Here is a 14,525-nt window from a genome sequence, read left to right as displayed (position 1 = left end):
TCTCCACATAGAATCTATGGAGTATTGATTGGTGCCCCCAACTGCTATAGTTCAGCCCACAATTCTTCCCTTTTGTTGCCATGTATTCTTTGCATAGACCATTGTAAACTCTTTATTAAACTGGCTTGTATTATCCTCCACTGAGTAATGGATATACTGGTCCTTTATTGATAGTATCTGCATATTAATATGATCCTTCCATAAGAGCCAAATTCTGCCATTTACTGTTGTGTTATAGTTACAATAGTAGTTCCATCCTTTAGCTACTTTCTGCAGAATTTTCCTTGCTTTACCTTCTTTAACTCTAGTTTTCACACACCCTATAATGTCTATTTTATGTATTGCCCGAAAGAGCTTCAACTCCTTATGTTTTGAGAGCTTGTTTAGCCCTCTAATATTCGAGGTGCACACAATCATTGGGGGTCTACCATCCTCTGCACACATACATGCCTTCCCCCTATAATGCTAGGTTCCCCAATTCTTAGAGCAACAAGTCTGTTGGCCTTCTGCAACATCATAGTTCTTTTTGTGTAGTATCATGTACAACTATGGTTTTGCCTTTTGACCCTTTGATATTCTGTGCCTCTACCTGTGTAATTCCAGTTTCAGCTCCACCTTGTTGCTTCCCGTGTTCTTTGTCTGGCACTTTTGCTTGCCAGACTGGGTTCTTCTTTCTATTTCTTCTCCTTTTCCTCTTGGCCACTTCTTGGTAAGGTTCCTCCTTTGTTTCTGTACTAATCCTTCTGCAGTTTTCTGAGTCATGGCCAAATTTTATGCAATCTACCCAAAACTTTGGCCTCCAATCATATGTCACCTGCTGTTGAAACACACCAAAGGGTGTATTAATTTCAATACATTCTGGTAAGGGCTGAGAAACATCTGCTTCAACCAATACTCTAGCAAATGAGATCTTCTCTATTTTTGCAGTAATTTTGTGTGTATACAATGGTTTACCTACTCCACTAGCCAATTTGCTTAAGGCTTCAGGAAACCAATATCCCACTAGTAAACCTGGAAACTTCACCCACAACGGAATAGTGCTAAGGCACTCTGGATCGAAATATAAATCAATTTCCCAGTTCTTCAGTATGAACAGTTTGTTGTGATATGTGTATGGGCCAACATGCAAAACCAAATCTCTATCCTCTATCGTTTGGAATTTGAAAATATAGTACCCTTCTTCATGATACAGAATCTTAGGTTTTGCGATAAAATTCCATACCATAGTTACATAATTGTCCATTGATCGAGCATATGGTGTGTCTCCAAGAACGTATCCTATCAATGCCGAATTCCATAGTTTCTCCTATGACTTGATATCTTCTGCTACAATCTTCACAACCAGCTTACCATCCCTCATTGATGGAGGAACATAGGTAAGAGATTTCCCCATTTGAGATCCACGATTATTGCCCAATCCTTCAATTGGTTCAATTTGCTCTTTCGCCGCTATAACTATTGGATGCTTATCAGTACCAATTTCAGAGAATTGGAGTCGACGCGGTGCATGAATTTCCTTCTTCACTTGCTCATTTTTCCTCCCCTTACAGGAGAATTCTGGTTGGAATTACCAAATTCTGCCTCAATTTCACTCTCCTCTTTGATTGATTGAAACTTCGAATGGAGGAAGCTACCAAAAGTCAGTGGAATTTTCCTATGTTGAATTCCAGTCGCCGGTGTTACCATCGCCTACGTCATAGTCGCCGGACGACCCCCTTGGTGGTGGTTATGGGTCATCTATTCAGTATACGGCGTATGTTAGCATGCCTCACTTAACATGCGTCGAGAGCAAAAAAGAGACCCCCCTGTTGTACTCTTTTTTCCTTACATGGTTTTGTCCCACTGAGTTTCCTTGTAATGTTTTTAACGAGGTAACCAAAAGGCATATTATTAGATATGTGTACACTCTTTTTTCTTCATTAGAAAATTTTCCTACTGAGTTTTATTTTAGTTAAGGTTTTAACGAGGCACATTAAATAAAATTATATTTAAGGTTAATGTCTATATTTTAGAGAGATTTTAGAATTTGTTACTTGGTGAGTAATCACCTTTGCCCTATAAATATAGGTGTTATATTAAATTGTAATTTATCTCAAATCATAAGAATTATCTTTGTACTTTTGTTTGCAATAATCTTGTTTCTTTCTTAATTAGCTCAAATGTGAAAATCTAGAAAAAGGTTAGTAATAAAATCATATTTTACACACAACACACACATTCTACTTTACAGTTTTTACCTATGATTTCTCGAAGAGCTCGATTGTAGTTCATTGCAATACATTAAAATCACTTGAATTTTCCAAAAAAGTGCGATTTGGGTTGAGCTAGATCAATCAAAATTCCCCTTTTTTACCTCGCCCAAATTTGTGAATTAGGGTTTCTGAAAAGATGGCGATAATTCCGGTGTACTGTGTCTGATCGCCGATTATCGGCGACCTTGTATGGAAACTCGGAGCCGGAAACTGACGGAGGAAGCCACGTCATCAGCGCCTTCTTCTTCTTATTCTACTTCCTCTGGTCCCACCACTCGCGTTACTAAGCCTGCTCGCCTCACCACACGCGCCCCCTCAACTCGTTCTCGTGTCACAAAACGTTCACTTCCTATGGACTCCACGAATGAAACTTCCGGGTCGGGTAGCCGAGCCCGTCGTTCGGGTTCGGGTAAGGAAAAAGAACACGAAATTAGGGATAGGGATGATGAAGATGATAATGATAATGAAAGTGAAAATGATGTAGGGATTTTGCATCATAATTTGACGTCAACAAGTAGTGCACTTCAAGGACTGTTGAGAAAATTAGGTGCTGGATTGGATGATTTACTGCCGAGTTCAGCAATGGTGGGGTCCGCTTCATCCTCGTCCAACGGGCGGCTGAAGAAGATATTATCGGGTTTAAGAGCTGATGGTGAAGAAGGGAAACAAATAGAGGCATTGACACAGCTTTGTGTGATGCTTTCTATTGGAACAGAAGACTCTTTGAGCACTTTTTCAGTGGACTCTTTTGTACCTGTGCTTGTCGGGTTGCTTAATAATCATGGGGGGAGTAGTAATCCTGATATTATGCTTCTTGCAGCTAGGGCGTTAACTCATTTGGTTGATGTTTTACCATCTTCTTGTGCTGCTGTTGTGCATTATGGAGCAGTTTCATGTTTTGTAGCTCGGTTGCTCACTATTGAATACATGGACTTAGCTGAACAGGTGATAAAGTTTTATTCTTTACAATAATTGTGCCTCGATGCTAAACTAGTTGGGGTTGGTTATGTGAATCATTTTGGACGCATTTCATTCCGATGATCAATAAATTGTTTACTTATGTGAAAATTAAAGGTTCTCTAGAACTAGAAATTCTCTATATAACATTTCTGCAAATAGAATAAGCATTGTTAAATCGCTTTGCTTAAGATTGGAATGATCAAAATTTTAAGTTATGATGCTAATGTTTAGCTTTAACAGTCTCTACAAGCTTTAAAGAAGATATCTCAGGAAGACCCAACTGCTTGTTTGCGAGCAGGTGCACTCATGGCTGTGCTTTCGTATCTCGACTTCTTTTCCACTGGTGTTCAGGTAGCAAAGCTAATAAATTGTAAATGATGTTATGGACATAAGCCATTCTTAGTTCCGTTAGTAGGTTGAGTACTATTCAGATTCTTTTATCCTCCTCCTATAGAGAGTAGCATTAGCAACCGCTGCTAATATGTGCAAGAAGCTGCCTTCGGATGCGGCTGACTTTGTGATGGAAGCTGTTCCACTGTTGACGAATCTCCTTCAGTATCATGATGCAAAGGTGAGATCATCATCTCGTCATGCCAAAATCACGGGATGATTCAGCAAATAATTTGGCTTGCTGAACTTATTTTCGTCCCCCCCCAAACAAATTTTGTTAAGCCTTCTTTCTTTATCATTTTTTTTCATGGTTCTTGGATATGTTTGTAGGTATTAGAGCATGCTTCTATCTGCTTGACCCGGATTGCTGAAGCATTTGCAACATCTCCAGAGAAACTAGATGAACTCTGCAATCACGGACTTGTCACGCAAGCTGCCTCCCTCATCTCAACCAGTAATTCTGGAGGTGGTCAGGCTTCGCTCAGCACGGAAACTTACACAGTAGGTTTAGTTCTTGAATGTGTCGATCATTTACATGGGTCTGTATTATGACTTGATTTGGTTTGCAGGGTTTGATCCGGCTTCTTTCTACGTCTGCCAGTGGCTCTCCATTAGGGGCTAAAACCTTGATGATACTTGGTATCAGTCGGATCCTCAAGGACATTTTATCTGGTTCTGGCCTCGTGGCGACTGTCTCTATTTCACCTGCCTTGAGCAGACCTCCAGAGCAGGTATGTGTGATAGCTTTAATTTTCGCAATCCACTGCTTGCTGTATTTGTCACTGTGGCCACAGGGATTTGTTCAGGAGTATCAGAAAGAAAAATATGAACTTTACTGAATCATTGAAAATATGGAACAAGTAGTGCATACTGAATATTTGATATTTGTGGTATGAGGAGAAACAATTAGATATTCTATGTATTTGTCATGCGGATAAGGTGAAAGTGAACAATAACTGGGGTTTGAATACCATTAGCTTGTGAAACAAATCCATTACTGTGTCTTTACTTTGTCATTCCCCCAAGGGATAGATGTTCTACGAAAACAATGAGAAATTGCTGGAGTTTTTAAATTCAGTCAAACACTGCATTAAATATAGTGTAATAGCCGGGCGCTTCCCCTACCCCTACCAAAGGAAAAAATTCCAGAAAAGCAACAAAAAAATGTTCGGTAGATGGTACCACACTCCATGTAACACGGATTAGCGGGACAACCTTTTGTTTCAAAAACAAGGTCGTACTCGTACAGTGTGTCTCTGTCTGGAATGAAACACCTGAGTCCAGAACAGGTTTTTCTAATTGATAATAATGAGGATCTAGTTAGTTCATTAACATTCAAAGCTTATCTATTTCTTTTTCTGCTCAGTTGGTACACGTCCATGGAAGCCCTGCAAACTTTCCTATTAAGCTTGGTATTTTTTGTTTGGTGCATTCATGTAATTTGCTTGACATATTCAAACTGCTAGTTGAATTCGACCTCTTTCGTTAGCTATTTTCTGGGCATTCTAGTTCTTGCTCTTAGGATTGACCCCTAAGTGTAATTTCCTCTTATTATAGATTTTTGAGATTGTGAATCTGGCAAACGAGCTTCTTCCTCCGCTGCCTCAAGGAACCATCTCTCTTCCAGTTAGCACTAATTTGTTCATTAGGGGCTCGTTTACAAGGAAACCTTCTGCTAGTGGTTCTGTCAAACAGGAGGATCTGAATGCATCTTCTCAGGAGGTATCAGCTCGTGAGAAACTATTGAATGATCAACCTGAACTTCTGCAACAATTTGGAACGGATCTCCTTCCTGTTCTAATCCAGGTTAGTATTGTAACTCTACGGGTGTATTAATGTCACTACCTTACCATAGTGGACACTAGAGATGTGACTTTCTGTTGCCCTTTGCTGATCAGACATATGGATCCAGTGTGAATACTGCAGCACGCCACAAGTGCCTCTCAGTTATTGGAAAACTTATGTATTTCAGTAATGCAGATATGATTCAGTCTTTAATTGATGTCACTAACGTATCAAGGTATGTTGGGACAGATTAAAGCTTGTTCTTTTGTTTCAACATTTAGCACGTGGAAGTTAGTTTATCCACAGGACAATATCTCTTTGCATGATATTTTTCTCAGTGCGAGTTCCCTGAAAGTAATGCTTGAATATGATGTCTTCGTAGTTTCTTGGCTGGGGTTTTGGCTTGGAAGGATCCCCAAGTACTGGTGCCCGCTCTTCAAATAGCAGAAATTTTAATGCAAAAGCTCCCTGGAGTTTTTGGCAAGATGTTTGTCCGAGAAGGTGTTGTTCATGCTGTTGATACTTTGATACTGACTGAGTCTCATGGTTCTGCTACTACCCAGCCAACACGTGGTGAGAAGGAGAAATGTAATCGACGCTGTAGCACTAATTCCCATACAGATGCGACTTCTGTTGAAGATCCTAAAAGTCCAGTTCCAAGTATTGGATCTCCGCCAGATCCAATGGAAATTCCGACAGTCAATTCTAATCCTCGGATGGCAGTCAGTTCATGTGCAAAATCTTTCAAGGATAAATACTTCCCTTCAGATTCAGAGGCTACTGAAGCTGGTGCCACAGATGATCTTCTACAATTGAAGAATCTCTGCATGAAGTTGAATGCTGGCATCGATGATCAAATAGCTAAACCTAAAGGAAAGTCAAAAACATTTGGGCCTCAGCTTGGGGATATTTCTATCTGTAAGGAAGAAACCTTGGCTGAAGTGATAGCTGCCATGCTGGGAGAGCTCAGCAAAGGGGACGGTGTTTCAACTTTTGAGTTTATTGGAAGTGGAGTTGTTGCTTCTTTGCTCAATTATTTTACGTGTGGACATCTTTCTAAGGAAAAAATCTCTAATGCTAGTTTGCCTAGGCTTCGAGAACAAGCAATCAAAAGGTACAAGTCTTTTATTGCAGTTGCTCTTCCTGCTGGTGTTGATGGTGGAAGTGTGGTTCCCATGACTGTTCTGGTCCAAAAGCTTCAAAATGCTCTATGTTCCTTGGAGCGTTTTCCCGTTGTGCTGAGTCATAGTTCCAGATCATCGACAGGAAATGCACGTCTATCTTCAGGTTTAAGTGCTTTGTCTCAGCCTTTTAAGCTGCGCCTTTGCAGAGCTCAAGGAGAGAAAACCCTCCGCGACTACTCCTCAAATGTTTTGTTAATTGATCCTTTGGCAAGTTTAGTAGCTATTGAAGGATTCCTCTGGCCCCGAGTTAAGCGACCTGAGTCTGGGCAGAAGGCCTCCGCTTCTTCAGGCAACTCTGGGTCTGGGACCATACCTGCAGGAGGCGGTGCATCATATCCATCTATGTCTACTCCTGCCTCTGCACCTCATCGTCATTCTACACGATCTAGGTCAGCAGTTAATATAAATGACAGTGCTAAGGGGTCACTGCAGGAAAAAGATGGAAGCTCTTCGAAGGGCAAAGGAAAAGCGGTTATGAAGCCTGCTCAAGGAGATGGCAGAGAACCTCAAACAAAAAATGCTGCTCGGAGAAAAGCAGCTTTGGATAAGGATACAGAGGTGAAACCTGTTAACGGGGACTCTTCTTCAGAGGTAATTTTGTTTACTTTATGTATGTATGTATGTATATATGTGTGCGAGCATGCATGCATGTATGTATGTATGTATGTACGTACGTACGTACGTACCTCAGAAGTGTTTAGAGCCATTAATTGTTGATGTCTTGTTTTCTGTTCTTTTCTCTTCGTGTCAATTTGGAAATTAGTTGGTGAAACAGGATGATTGTTTAAAAGAAGGAAGATAACAGGGAACTTGTGAAGGCTGTTAACCACATAGCCCCTGCTAGTCTTGGATAAAACATTGATCAAGCCAAGAAAGGATATTATCTCTTGATGGTTTGTGATTTTTCTAAGTATGGTTCACAACTTCTCCAAGCCATTTAAACGCTGAAACTTGAAACCAAATCGGGCTTTGGTTTAGTTTATGAATTCACCGAAATTCGATTAGGAGTACGGGGTTTAAAATATTATATTTTACATTGGTAGAGGCTATAGCAGCCTTAACTTAGGAAATCTAATGCCCCATCAAACTAATGTTCATATAAATATAACTTTGAGAAAAAGGGTGGGTAATTTTCTTTTTATAAGGGTTTATACACGTACTTGTATTTATGTATGTTTTAAAAATGTACTTTTAGTTAAACACCGATTTACAATTTGGTTTTGTTTCAAAGATTTTGGAACCAAACTGAATGACAGCTTTGAATGGTTTACAAACTAAACTATTCTCTTCTAATTGCAAATTAAATCAAACTGTAATATTATTGTTTTGTTTACAGTTTAAACTGTATTTTGCAAACCCTTGTCAAAAGTTGAACTCCCATCTCTCAAGTAAGAAGCAAATCATATGCATCTGATTGATATCTTAGCAATTTCATTTAAAATAATCAAACATTTAGTTTCACATCTAAAACTTCCTCCAAGGTAATGTAATATCTTCATCTTCTGGCTAATAATTCTTGACAAAATTAGTTTTTTGAAGGAGATCAAAGTGATTTGTTAATCACCCCCTATTGCTTTATTGAAAATTTGAGTTTTCCAGATGAAGCAAAGATATTTATGGGAACCTAGATTTTTTTCCTGGTTGCTCCTTACATTTTTCAACTACTAAGCCGGGGTTAATGGTTTTGATAACATCATGAATGCTGACATTTTCCTGCTTGTTCTCATTTTAAGGATGACGAGCTGGATATTTCTCCCGTTGAACTTGATGATGCTTTGGTGATTGAGGACGATATGTCTGACGAAGATGACCATGATGATGTTTGTTACTAAATTTCTCTCTTTCTATTTTTATTATTTTTTGCATAATTTGTTCGAAGTGGATTAACTCGATCTTAAGAGTTTAAAGTCTTCTTGAACACTGTAACTTTGGTCGGGAAACTTTAGTTTAGAAGCTGCAGTAACTGTAAGCCTTTGATTTTCTGATTCTTAAAGATGCATTAGTGTCAAATAATGAAATTTACCCTCTCTTTTAGTGCAAGGAATGTAGTTAGAAGTACATAAATTAAAGAAATGTTGGCCACAGGGAGCAAGCCCATAGGACACTTTAAGTGGGTTGATTGCGTGGGAAAAAGAAAGGAAAGCCTGATTAAATTTATTCTATTAGAAAACAAACATGAACTTAATGTGCTTGTGGATCAGGGTTCAAGTAAAAAATCGGACTTGGTCTGGGTTTTGGTATGCGGATCTGAGAATATAGGTTAAATCTGTTCTATTACAGCAAGGGGCTGTGAGATGACGGATCATTAAGTAAGGACTGTGGTTGAGAGTGCACATACTTTTGTCCTACTTTTAGTTATTGAGAAAGGCATGGAATTCACAATGAGATATACTTTCTTGGGCACAATCAAACCCTTCCCTTCTATATAAGGATTGGGAAGGTATGGGGAGGATGTAAATTGGACATTTGCTTCTGTTCCCTGTGTGTAATCCCACCCCTTGTTATGGAATTGTTAGTCACTTAACTTGTACCTATAGCAACCCAAGACCCTTACATAGAGCATTGAAACAAGGGATTGGTCATTCCTGTTAAAAAAAAAACCCAAACTTCGGATAGTAATTTGGTCAGCCCTCCTAGGGCAGGCTTTGGGATTCACCTTATCTTGACATTCTTAGGAGTGCATAATTAGTAGGTTGAAGATGAGTAATGCAAACAATAGATAATGACATCTACCGAGAGAAATGACTTTAACCCCAAAAAGAAAATACCCAGGAAAAATATGCGGGAGTATCATTTATAGGAAGAGAAAGAATAGTTTTAAGTGGGGAAGTGTGTAGGGGCAGTATCATTGTCCACCGAATTCTGAAGCTGGAAATATCGGATATCTTGGTTATAAAAAAAGTAGGTATCTATTTACAGACTGCTTTTCTTCTTGGGGGTTGAGAGGAGGGAGGAAGGGTTTGTATTTGCTTTCCCGTATGTCATACCTTTATCCTTTTCTCGATGCGTCACTCTGAAAATCTCTTTGAATGTTAGATACAGATGGTTGGGCACATATGGTATTAGCGACATTCTTACTTTGTCTGCCCATATTTCCAGATGCTGAGGGATGATTCTCTTCCTGTCTGCTTGCAAGATGAAGTGCATGATGTTAAATTGGTGGATTCCTCGGAGGATAGTCCTCTTGCACAGACCCCAAGTGATAGCCATACAAATGCTGGTGGTGGTTCTAGGAGCAGAACCTCCGCTGGGGGATCTGATTCCATTGAGTTCAGGAGTAGGAATTCCTACAGTTCACGGGGTGCAATGTCATTTGCTGCTGCTGCCATGGCGGGACTTTCATCTGCTAGTGGTCGAGGTGTGAGGGACGCTAGAGATCAGCACGGGCGCCCTCTATTTGGCTCTGGTGATCCACCAAAACTAATATTTTCTGTTGGTGGAAAGCTGCTTAATAGGCACTTGACTGTCTACCAGGCTATCCAGCGGCAGCTTGTTCTAGACGAGGATGATGATGAGAGAGATGATGGCAATGATTTTGCATCCAGTGACGGAAGTAGGGTTTGGAGTGATATTTACACTATCACATACCAAAGGGCAGAGAGCCAAGTTGAGAGGTTGATGAATGGGGCTGGGAGCTTAATTTCTTCCAAGTCTACGAAAGCCAGTTCTTTGGAAAGTTCCAGTGTTGATCCCTCCTTGCTTCAAGCATCATTGTTAGATAGTATATTGCAGGGAGAACTTCCTTGTGATCTGGAGAAAAGTAACCCTACTTACAGTATTTTATACCTATTACGTGTATTGGAGGCGCTGAATCAGCTTGCCCCCCGTTTGCGAGTCCTTTCACTGATTGATGATTACGCTGAAGGAAAAGTTTCTAGTTTAGATGAGGTCAATACTACGGTTGTCAAAATTCCTTATGAGGAATTTGTCAATAGTAAGCTCACTCCGAAATTGGCACGACAGATCCAGGATGCTCTTGCACTTTGTAGTGGGTCTCTCCCATCTTGGTGTTACCAGTTGACAAAGGCCTGTCCATTTCTTTTTCCATTTGAGACTCGGCGCCAGTTCTTCTATTCAACTGCTTTTGGGTTGTCACGCGCTTTAAACAGGCTACAGCAACAGCAAGGTGCTGAAGGTAATGGATCTACTCATGAGAGAGCAGTTAGAGTTGGTAGATTGCAGCGCCAGAAAGTTCGTGTCTCAAGGAACCGCATTCTGGATTCTGCTGCTAAAGTAATGGAGATGTATTCTAGCCAAAAAGCTGTTCTTGAAGTTGAATATTTTGGTGAAGTTGGTACTGGCTTGGGTCCTACACTGGAGTTTTATACCCTTTTAAGTCATGATCTTCAAAAAGTCGGACTTGGAATGTGGAGGTCTGGTTCATCATCAACGTCAAATGGACATTCGATGGAAGTTTGTGTAGATAATAAATTAAGTGGCAGTGATAAAGATCTTGTCCGAGCACCTCTTGGATTATTCCCACGTCCCTGGCCACCACATGCTGATACTGTTAATGGAGGTCAATTCTGTAAGGTAATTGAACATTTCCGCTTGCTTGGACGTGTTATGGCCAAAGCTCTTCAAGATGGACGGCTTATGGACCTTCCACTGTCTACTGCCTTCTATAAGCTTGTTCTTGGCCAAGTAAGCTCTCCCTGCTGTTCTTTTTCATATTGCACACTTGTCCTCTGCGATCAGTTGTTGCACGCACCTTTGTATTTTATCTGTTCCACTAATGTTTCTAACTTAAACACTGCAGGAGCTTGATTTGTACGATATTCTTTCTTTTGACGCTGAATTGGGGAAGACTTTGCAAGAGTTGCAGGCTCTTGTTAGTCGAAAGCAATATATAGAATCTATGGAAGATCAGAACCAAGACAAGTTTTATGACGTGCATTTCCATGGGACACCAATTGAGGATCTATGTTTAGATTTCACACTTCCCGGCTATCCTGAATATGTTTTTAAAGCATGCGATGAGAATGTAAGCCGTGATATCTTGGATGTCATCCCTCTTAATTCTTTTGTTTCTTCTCTTTTTAGGAAGGGGAGCCTTGGCGTAACTGGTAAAGTTGCTGCCATGTGACCAGGAGGTCACGGGTTCGAGCCGTGGAAACAGCCTCTTGCAGAAATGCAGGGTAAGGCTGCGTACGATAGACCCTTGTGGCCCGGCACTTCCCCGAACCCCGCACATAGCGGGAGCTTAATGCACCGGGCTGCCCTTTTCTTCTCTTTTTACTTTTGGTATTTGACAGAAGTCCCTCAATTGCATGCCTTATTTCTGTTGATATTTCTTTCAATACCTTGGATGGAATTTGCAGGTGGATCTCAGTAACTTGGAGGAATACATTTCTTTGGTAGTTGATGCTACTGTCAGGTCTGGAATCAGGAAGCAAACGGAAGCTTTTAGATCTGGCTTCAATCAGGTTTGCTGCTGTCGTAAGCCTTTATAGCTTGAGGATTTTTTCTGGAGAACTTAAATGACTAAGATGATCTTGTGGGGTTAGAACAGCACATAGTGGGACAATCTGATAGTTCCTTGTCGCAGATCGTGATTTCTTTAATATATTAGCAACTTAGATATACCTGTATATGATTTTATATCTAATGATAAATAACTTTTAGGCTTCACAATTTTCAGGTTTTTGAAATTTCAACTCTACAAATATTCTCTGCTACAGAGTTGGACTACTTGTTGTGTGGCCGTAGGGAGTTGTGGAAGGTAACATTTCTTCTCATGAATCCTCTGGTTATGATAAGGCTTGCATTTCCTTTATTTGATTGAATATGTTGTATTCTTTTTTGTTATGCAGCCCGAGACGTTAGTAGATCACATTAAATTCGACCATGGGTACACAGCCAAGAGTCCTCCCATTATTCACGTAAGTTTTGTTCTTCTGCTCTTGGTGAAAAAACTGCCTGAAACAATGATGATTCGGATTTTGTTCTTCATCATTCACTTATATTTATTTCAAGTTTATAAGTTGTAATATATTATTCTCCTCAGCTACTAGAGATTATGGGAGAGTTCACACCGGAGCAGCAACGAGCATTCTGTCAGTTTGTCACTGGTGCTCCCCGGCTCCCTCCAGGTGGTCTTACTGGTCTGAATCCTAAGTTGACAATTGTGAGGAAGGTATGGTTGTAGCTAAAAGTTAAGTGGGCCTATTTTCCATGTCTCTTTATTTCAGTGACTGACCATCATATATTTGGGACAGCATTCATCCACTGCTGGCAATGCAGCGCACAACACTAATGCACCATCAGAATCTGCAGATGAAGACCTACCTAGTGTGATGACATGTGCTAATTACTTGAAACTTCCTCCCTATTCAAGTAAGGTAGAGTTTCTCTTATTACTACCGCCATATGCTGCCAATGTTCTCCCTGCGTCTGCATCTGCCTCTTAGCAGTTTGATATTTCTGTTCCCAGTCAATTCCGTGTCTTTTATCCCAAGTAAATTTCTTATGCATTATTTCACTCCACAGGAAATCATGTACAAGAAGTTACTCTATGCCATTAATGAAGGTCAAGGATCTTTTGATTTGTCATAAGCCAATAGTGACAAATGGACTTGTGTATAAAACTGGAGAGAATTGGTGCTTCTGGTCCTCGGTAATGCCGCTGTTGACCATCATCTTCAAACTAACAATAGCAAGGTCTGTAAGCATCTAGAATCCGAATGGTAGACGTCGATAGTGATACATTCTTGACTCGTTTCTTTTCTACCTTTATGTTTCAATGATAGTTTCGTCAGTGCTCAGTTTTCAGTTCAGTTACTTATTAAATTGTATATTTTTAGTAATTTCTTTGTTGTCTAAGGCATGTAGTTGTGCTTGCTGACTTACGTTCCTTGAATGCATTGTTGCTCCTTATTGAAATATTTAAACTCTTACTGCCTGTGTTTTGGCTGTTTAATTTCACAGCTGACATTGAAGCCTTGTTCAAGATTTCTGAGGGGTTATTTCTGCTGCTGTGAAGCTTGTTCAAGATTTATGCAGAAGTTCTTTCTGCTGTAAATTTTCGTAAATACGTAGCAAGATTCTTCATTTTTGACTTACTGAGCTCGTGAAGTACATAAGTGTATGGTTCTTCCTTTTACTTCTCACAGATTTGAAATTATAACTTTCCTTCGACATTTCAGCTGTTTGTAATACATTGTAATAAATTCCATTGAAGCTCACACCAACACACGGCCCTTGTCAATTGTTGTTGTAATAATTGGCTATTAGCGATTGAACATTTTGCTTCTCTAAATATATTGTTTTGAAGTATGCTGAGAAGTTATCTCTAATTGTCAAAAGTCAGTTGAATCTATATCAAATATGTTTTGTAAATGAGTTTTGATAATATTAGGAACTATTTGATGTCCGCCACATCATTTTTGTTTATTTTGTATCTTGAAATTTACAGAAATGTGATCGGACGGCGTTTTTCAAATTCGCGAAAGTTGATATTGTATGTGGATTTTAGTCTTTAGATAAGAGACGAGTAAATTTGTTAGATTTTGATTTTAAAAATGCCGTTGCATCTGTTTATGACTTCTAGTATTAGAGCCGAGTTTGTAAGTAAAACATGATCTTCGAAGAGTTTGTAAGTCATGTAGTTCTTTCGCAGACGAATATACCTACTTTACTAAAAATGGTTGGTCTCAAGCTTGGATAAATGAAGAGGATTGCATTAGAGGGTCAAACAAACAAACAACAACCCAGTATAATCCACAAGTGGGGTTTGGGGAGGGTAGTGTGTACGAAGACCTTACCCCTACCCTGGGGGTAGAGAGGCTATTTTCGATAGACCCTCGGCACAAAAAGATGAAATGCGACAATAGAATAGTAACAACAATATAACCAAAAAGATAGTACTAGCGAGCTAAGAATAAGAAAATATACCTGGAAAAGCAATATCAATAATCTGTGCAATGACAAGGTCCTAGAAAATCGTTCGAGCACT

The 14,525-nt window shown here is 39.8% G+C and overlaps 1 protein-coding gene across 2 annotated transcripts; it reads left to right on the top strand.

Moving 5' to 3' along the window:
* Positions 1 to 2,172: 2,172 nt before the first annotated feature.
* Positions 2,173 to 13,829, top strand: LOC104114915 (E3 ubiquitin-protein ligase UPL3-like). 2 transcript variants are annotated; one of them, XM_009625463.4, is made up of 18 exons: positions 2,174 to 3,197; positions 3,453 to 3,563; positions 3,667 to 3,783; positions 3,933 to 4,103; positions 4,172 to 4,333; positions 5,160 to 5,408; positions 5,501 to 5,622; positions 5,770 to 7,162; positions 8,305 to 8,391; positions 9,671 to 11,215; positions 11,331 to 11,555; positions 11,893 to 11,997; positions 12,213 to 12,293; positions 12,385 to 12,453; positions 12,579 to 12,707; positions 12,790 to 12,912; positions 13,061 to 13,231; positions 13,499 to 13,829. In XM_009625463.4, the coding sequence occupies exons 1-17, from the start codon at positions 2,442 to 2,444 to the stop codon at positions 13,124 to 13,126; spliced, it is 5,511 nt and encodes a 1,836-aa protein (XP_009623758.1). In that variant the 5' UTR covers positions 2,174 to 2,441; the 3' UTR covers positions 13,127 to 13,231; positions 13,499 to 13,829. The 2 variants fall into 2 exon arrangements, with proteins under 2 accessions (XP_070042392.1, XP_009623758.1); XM_070186291.1 differs by lacking the exon at positions 8,305 to 8,391 and having other exon boundaries at positions 2,173 to 3,197.
* Positions 13,830 to 14,525: the final 696 nt, after the last annotated feature.

This window comes from Nicotiana tomentosiformis, chromosome 10 (genome assembly GCF_000390325.3).
Source record: "Nicotiana tomentosiformis chromosome 10, ASM39032v3, whole genome shotgun sequence".
Taxonomy (NCBI): domain Eukaryota; kingdom Viridiplantae; phylum Streptophyta; class Magnoliopsida; order Solanales; family Solanaceae; genus Nicotiana; species Nicotiana tomentosiformis.
The sequence above is the reverse complement of the archived record's forward strand: the minus strand, read 5'-3'. Positions and strand labels throughout refer to the sequence as shown.

Bases quoted from the DNA above. Each gene is read 5' to 3' on its own strand.
- LOC104114915 (XM_009625463.4), top strand. From the start codon at position 2,442: ATGGAAACTCGGAGCCGGAAACTGACGGAGGAAGCCACGTCATCAGCG. The intron at 3,784-3,932 runs GTGAGATCATCA...ATATGTTTGTAG, and splicing joins TTCAGTATCATGATGCAAAG to GTATTAGAGCATGCTTCTAT. The intron at 11,216-11,330 runs GTAAGCTCTCCC...TAAACACTGCAG, and splicing joins ATAAGCTTGTTCTTGGCCAA to GAGCTTGATTTGTACGATAT.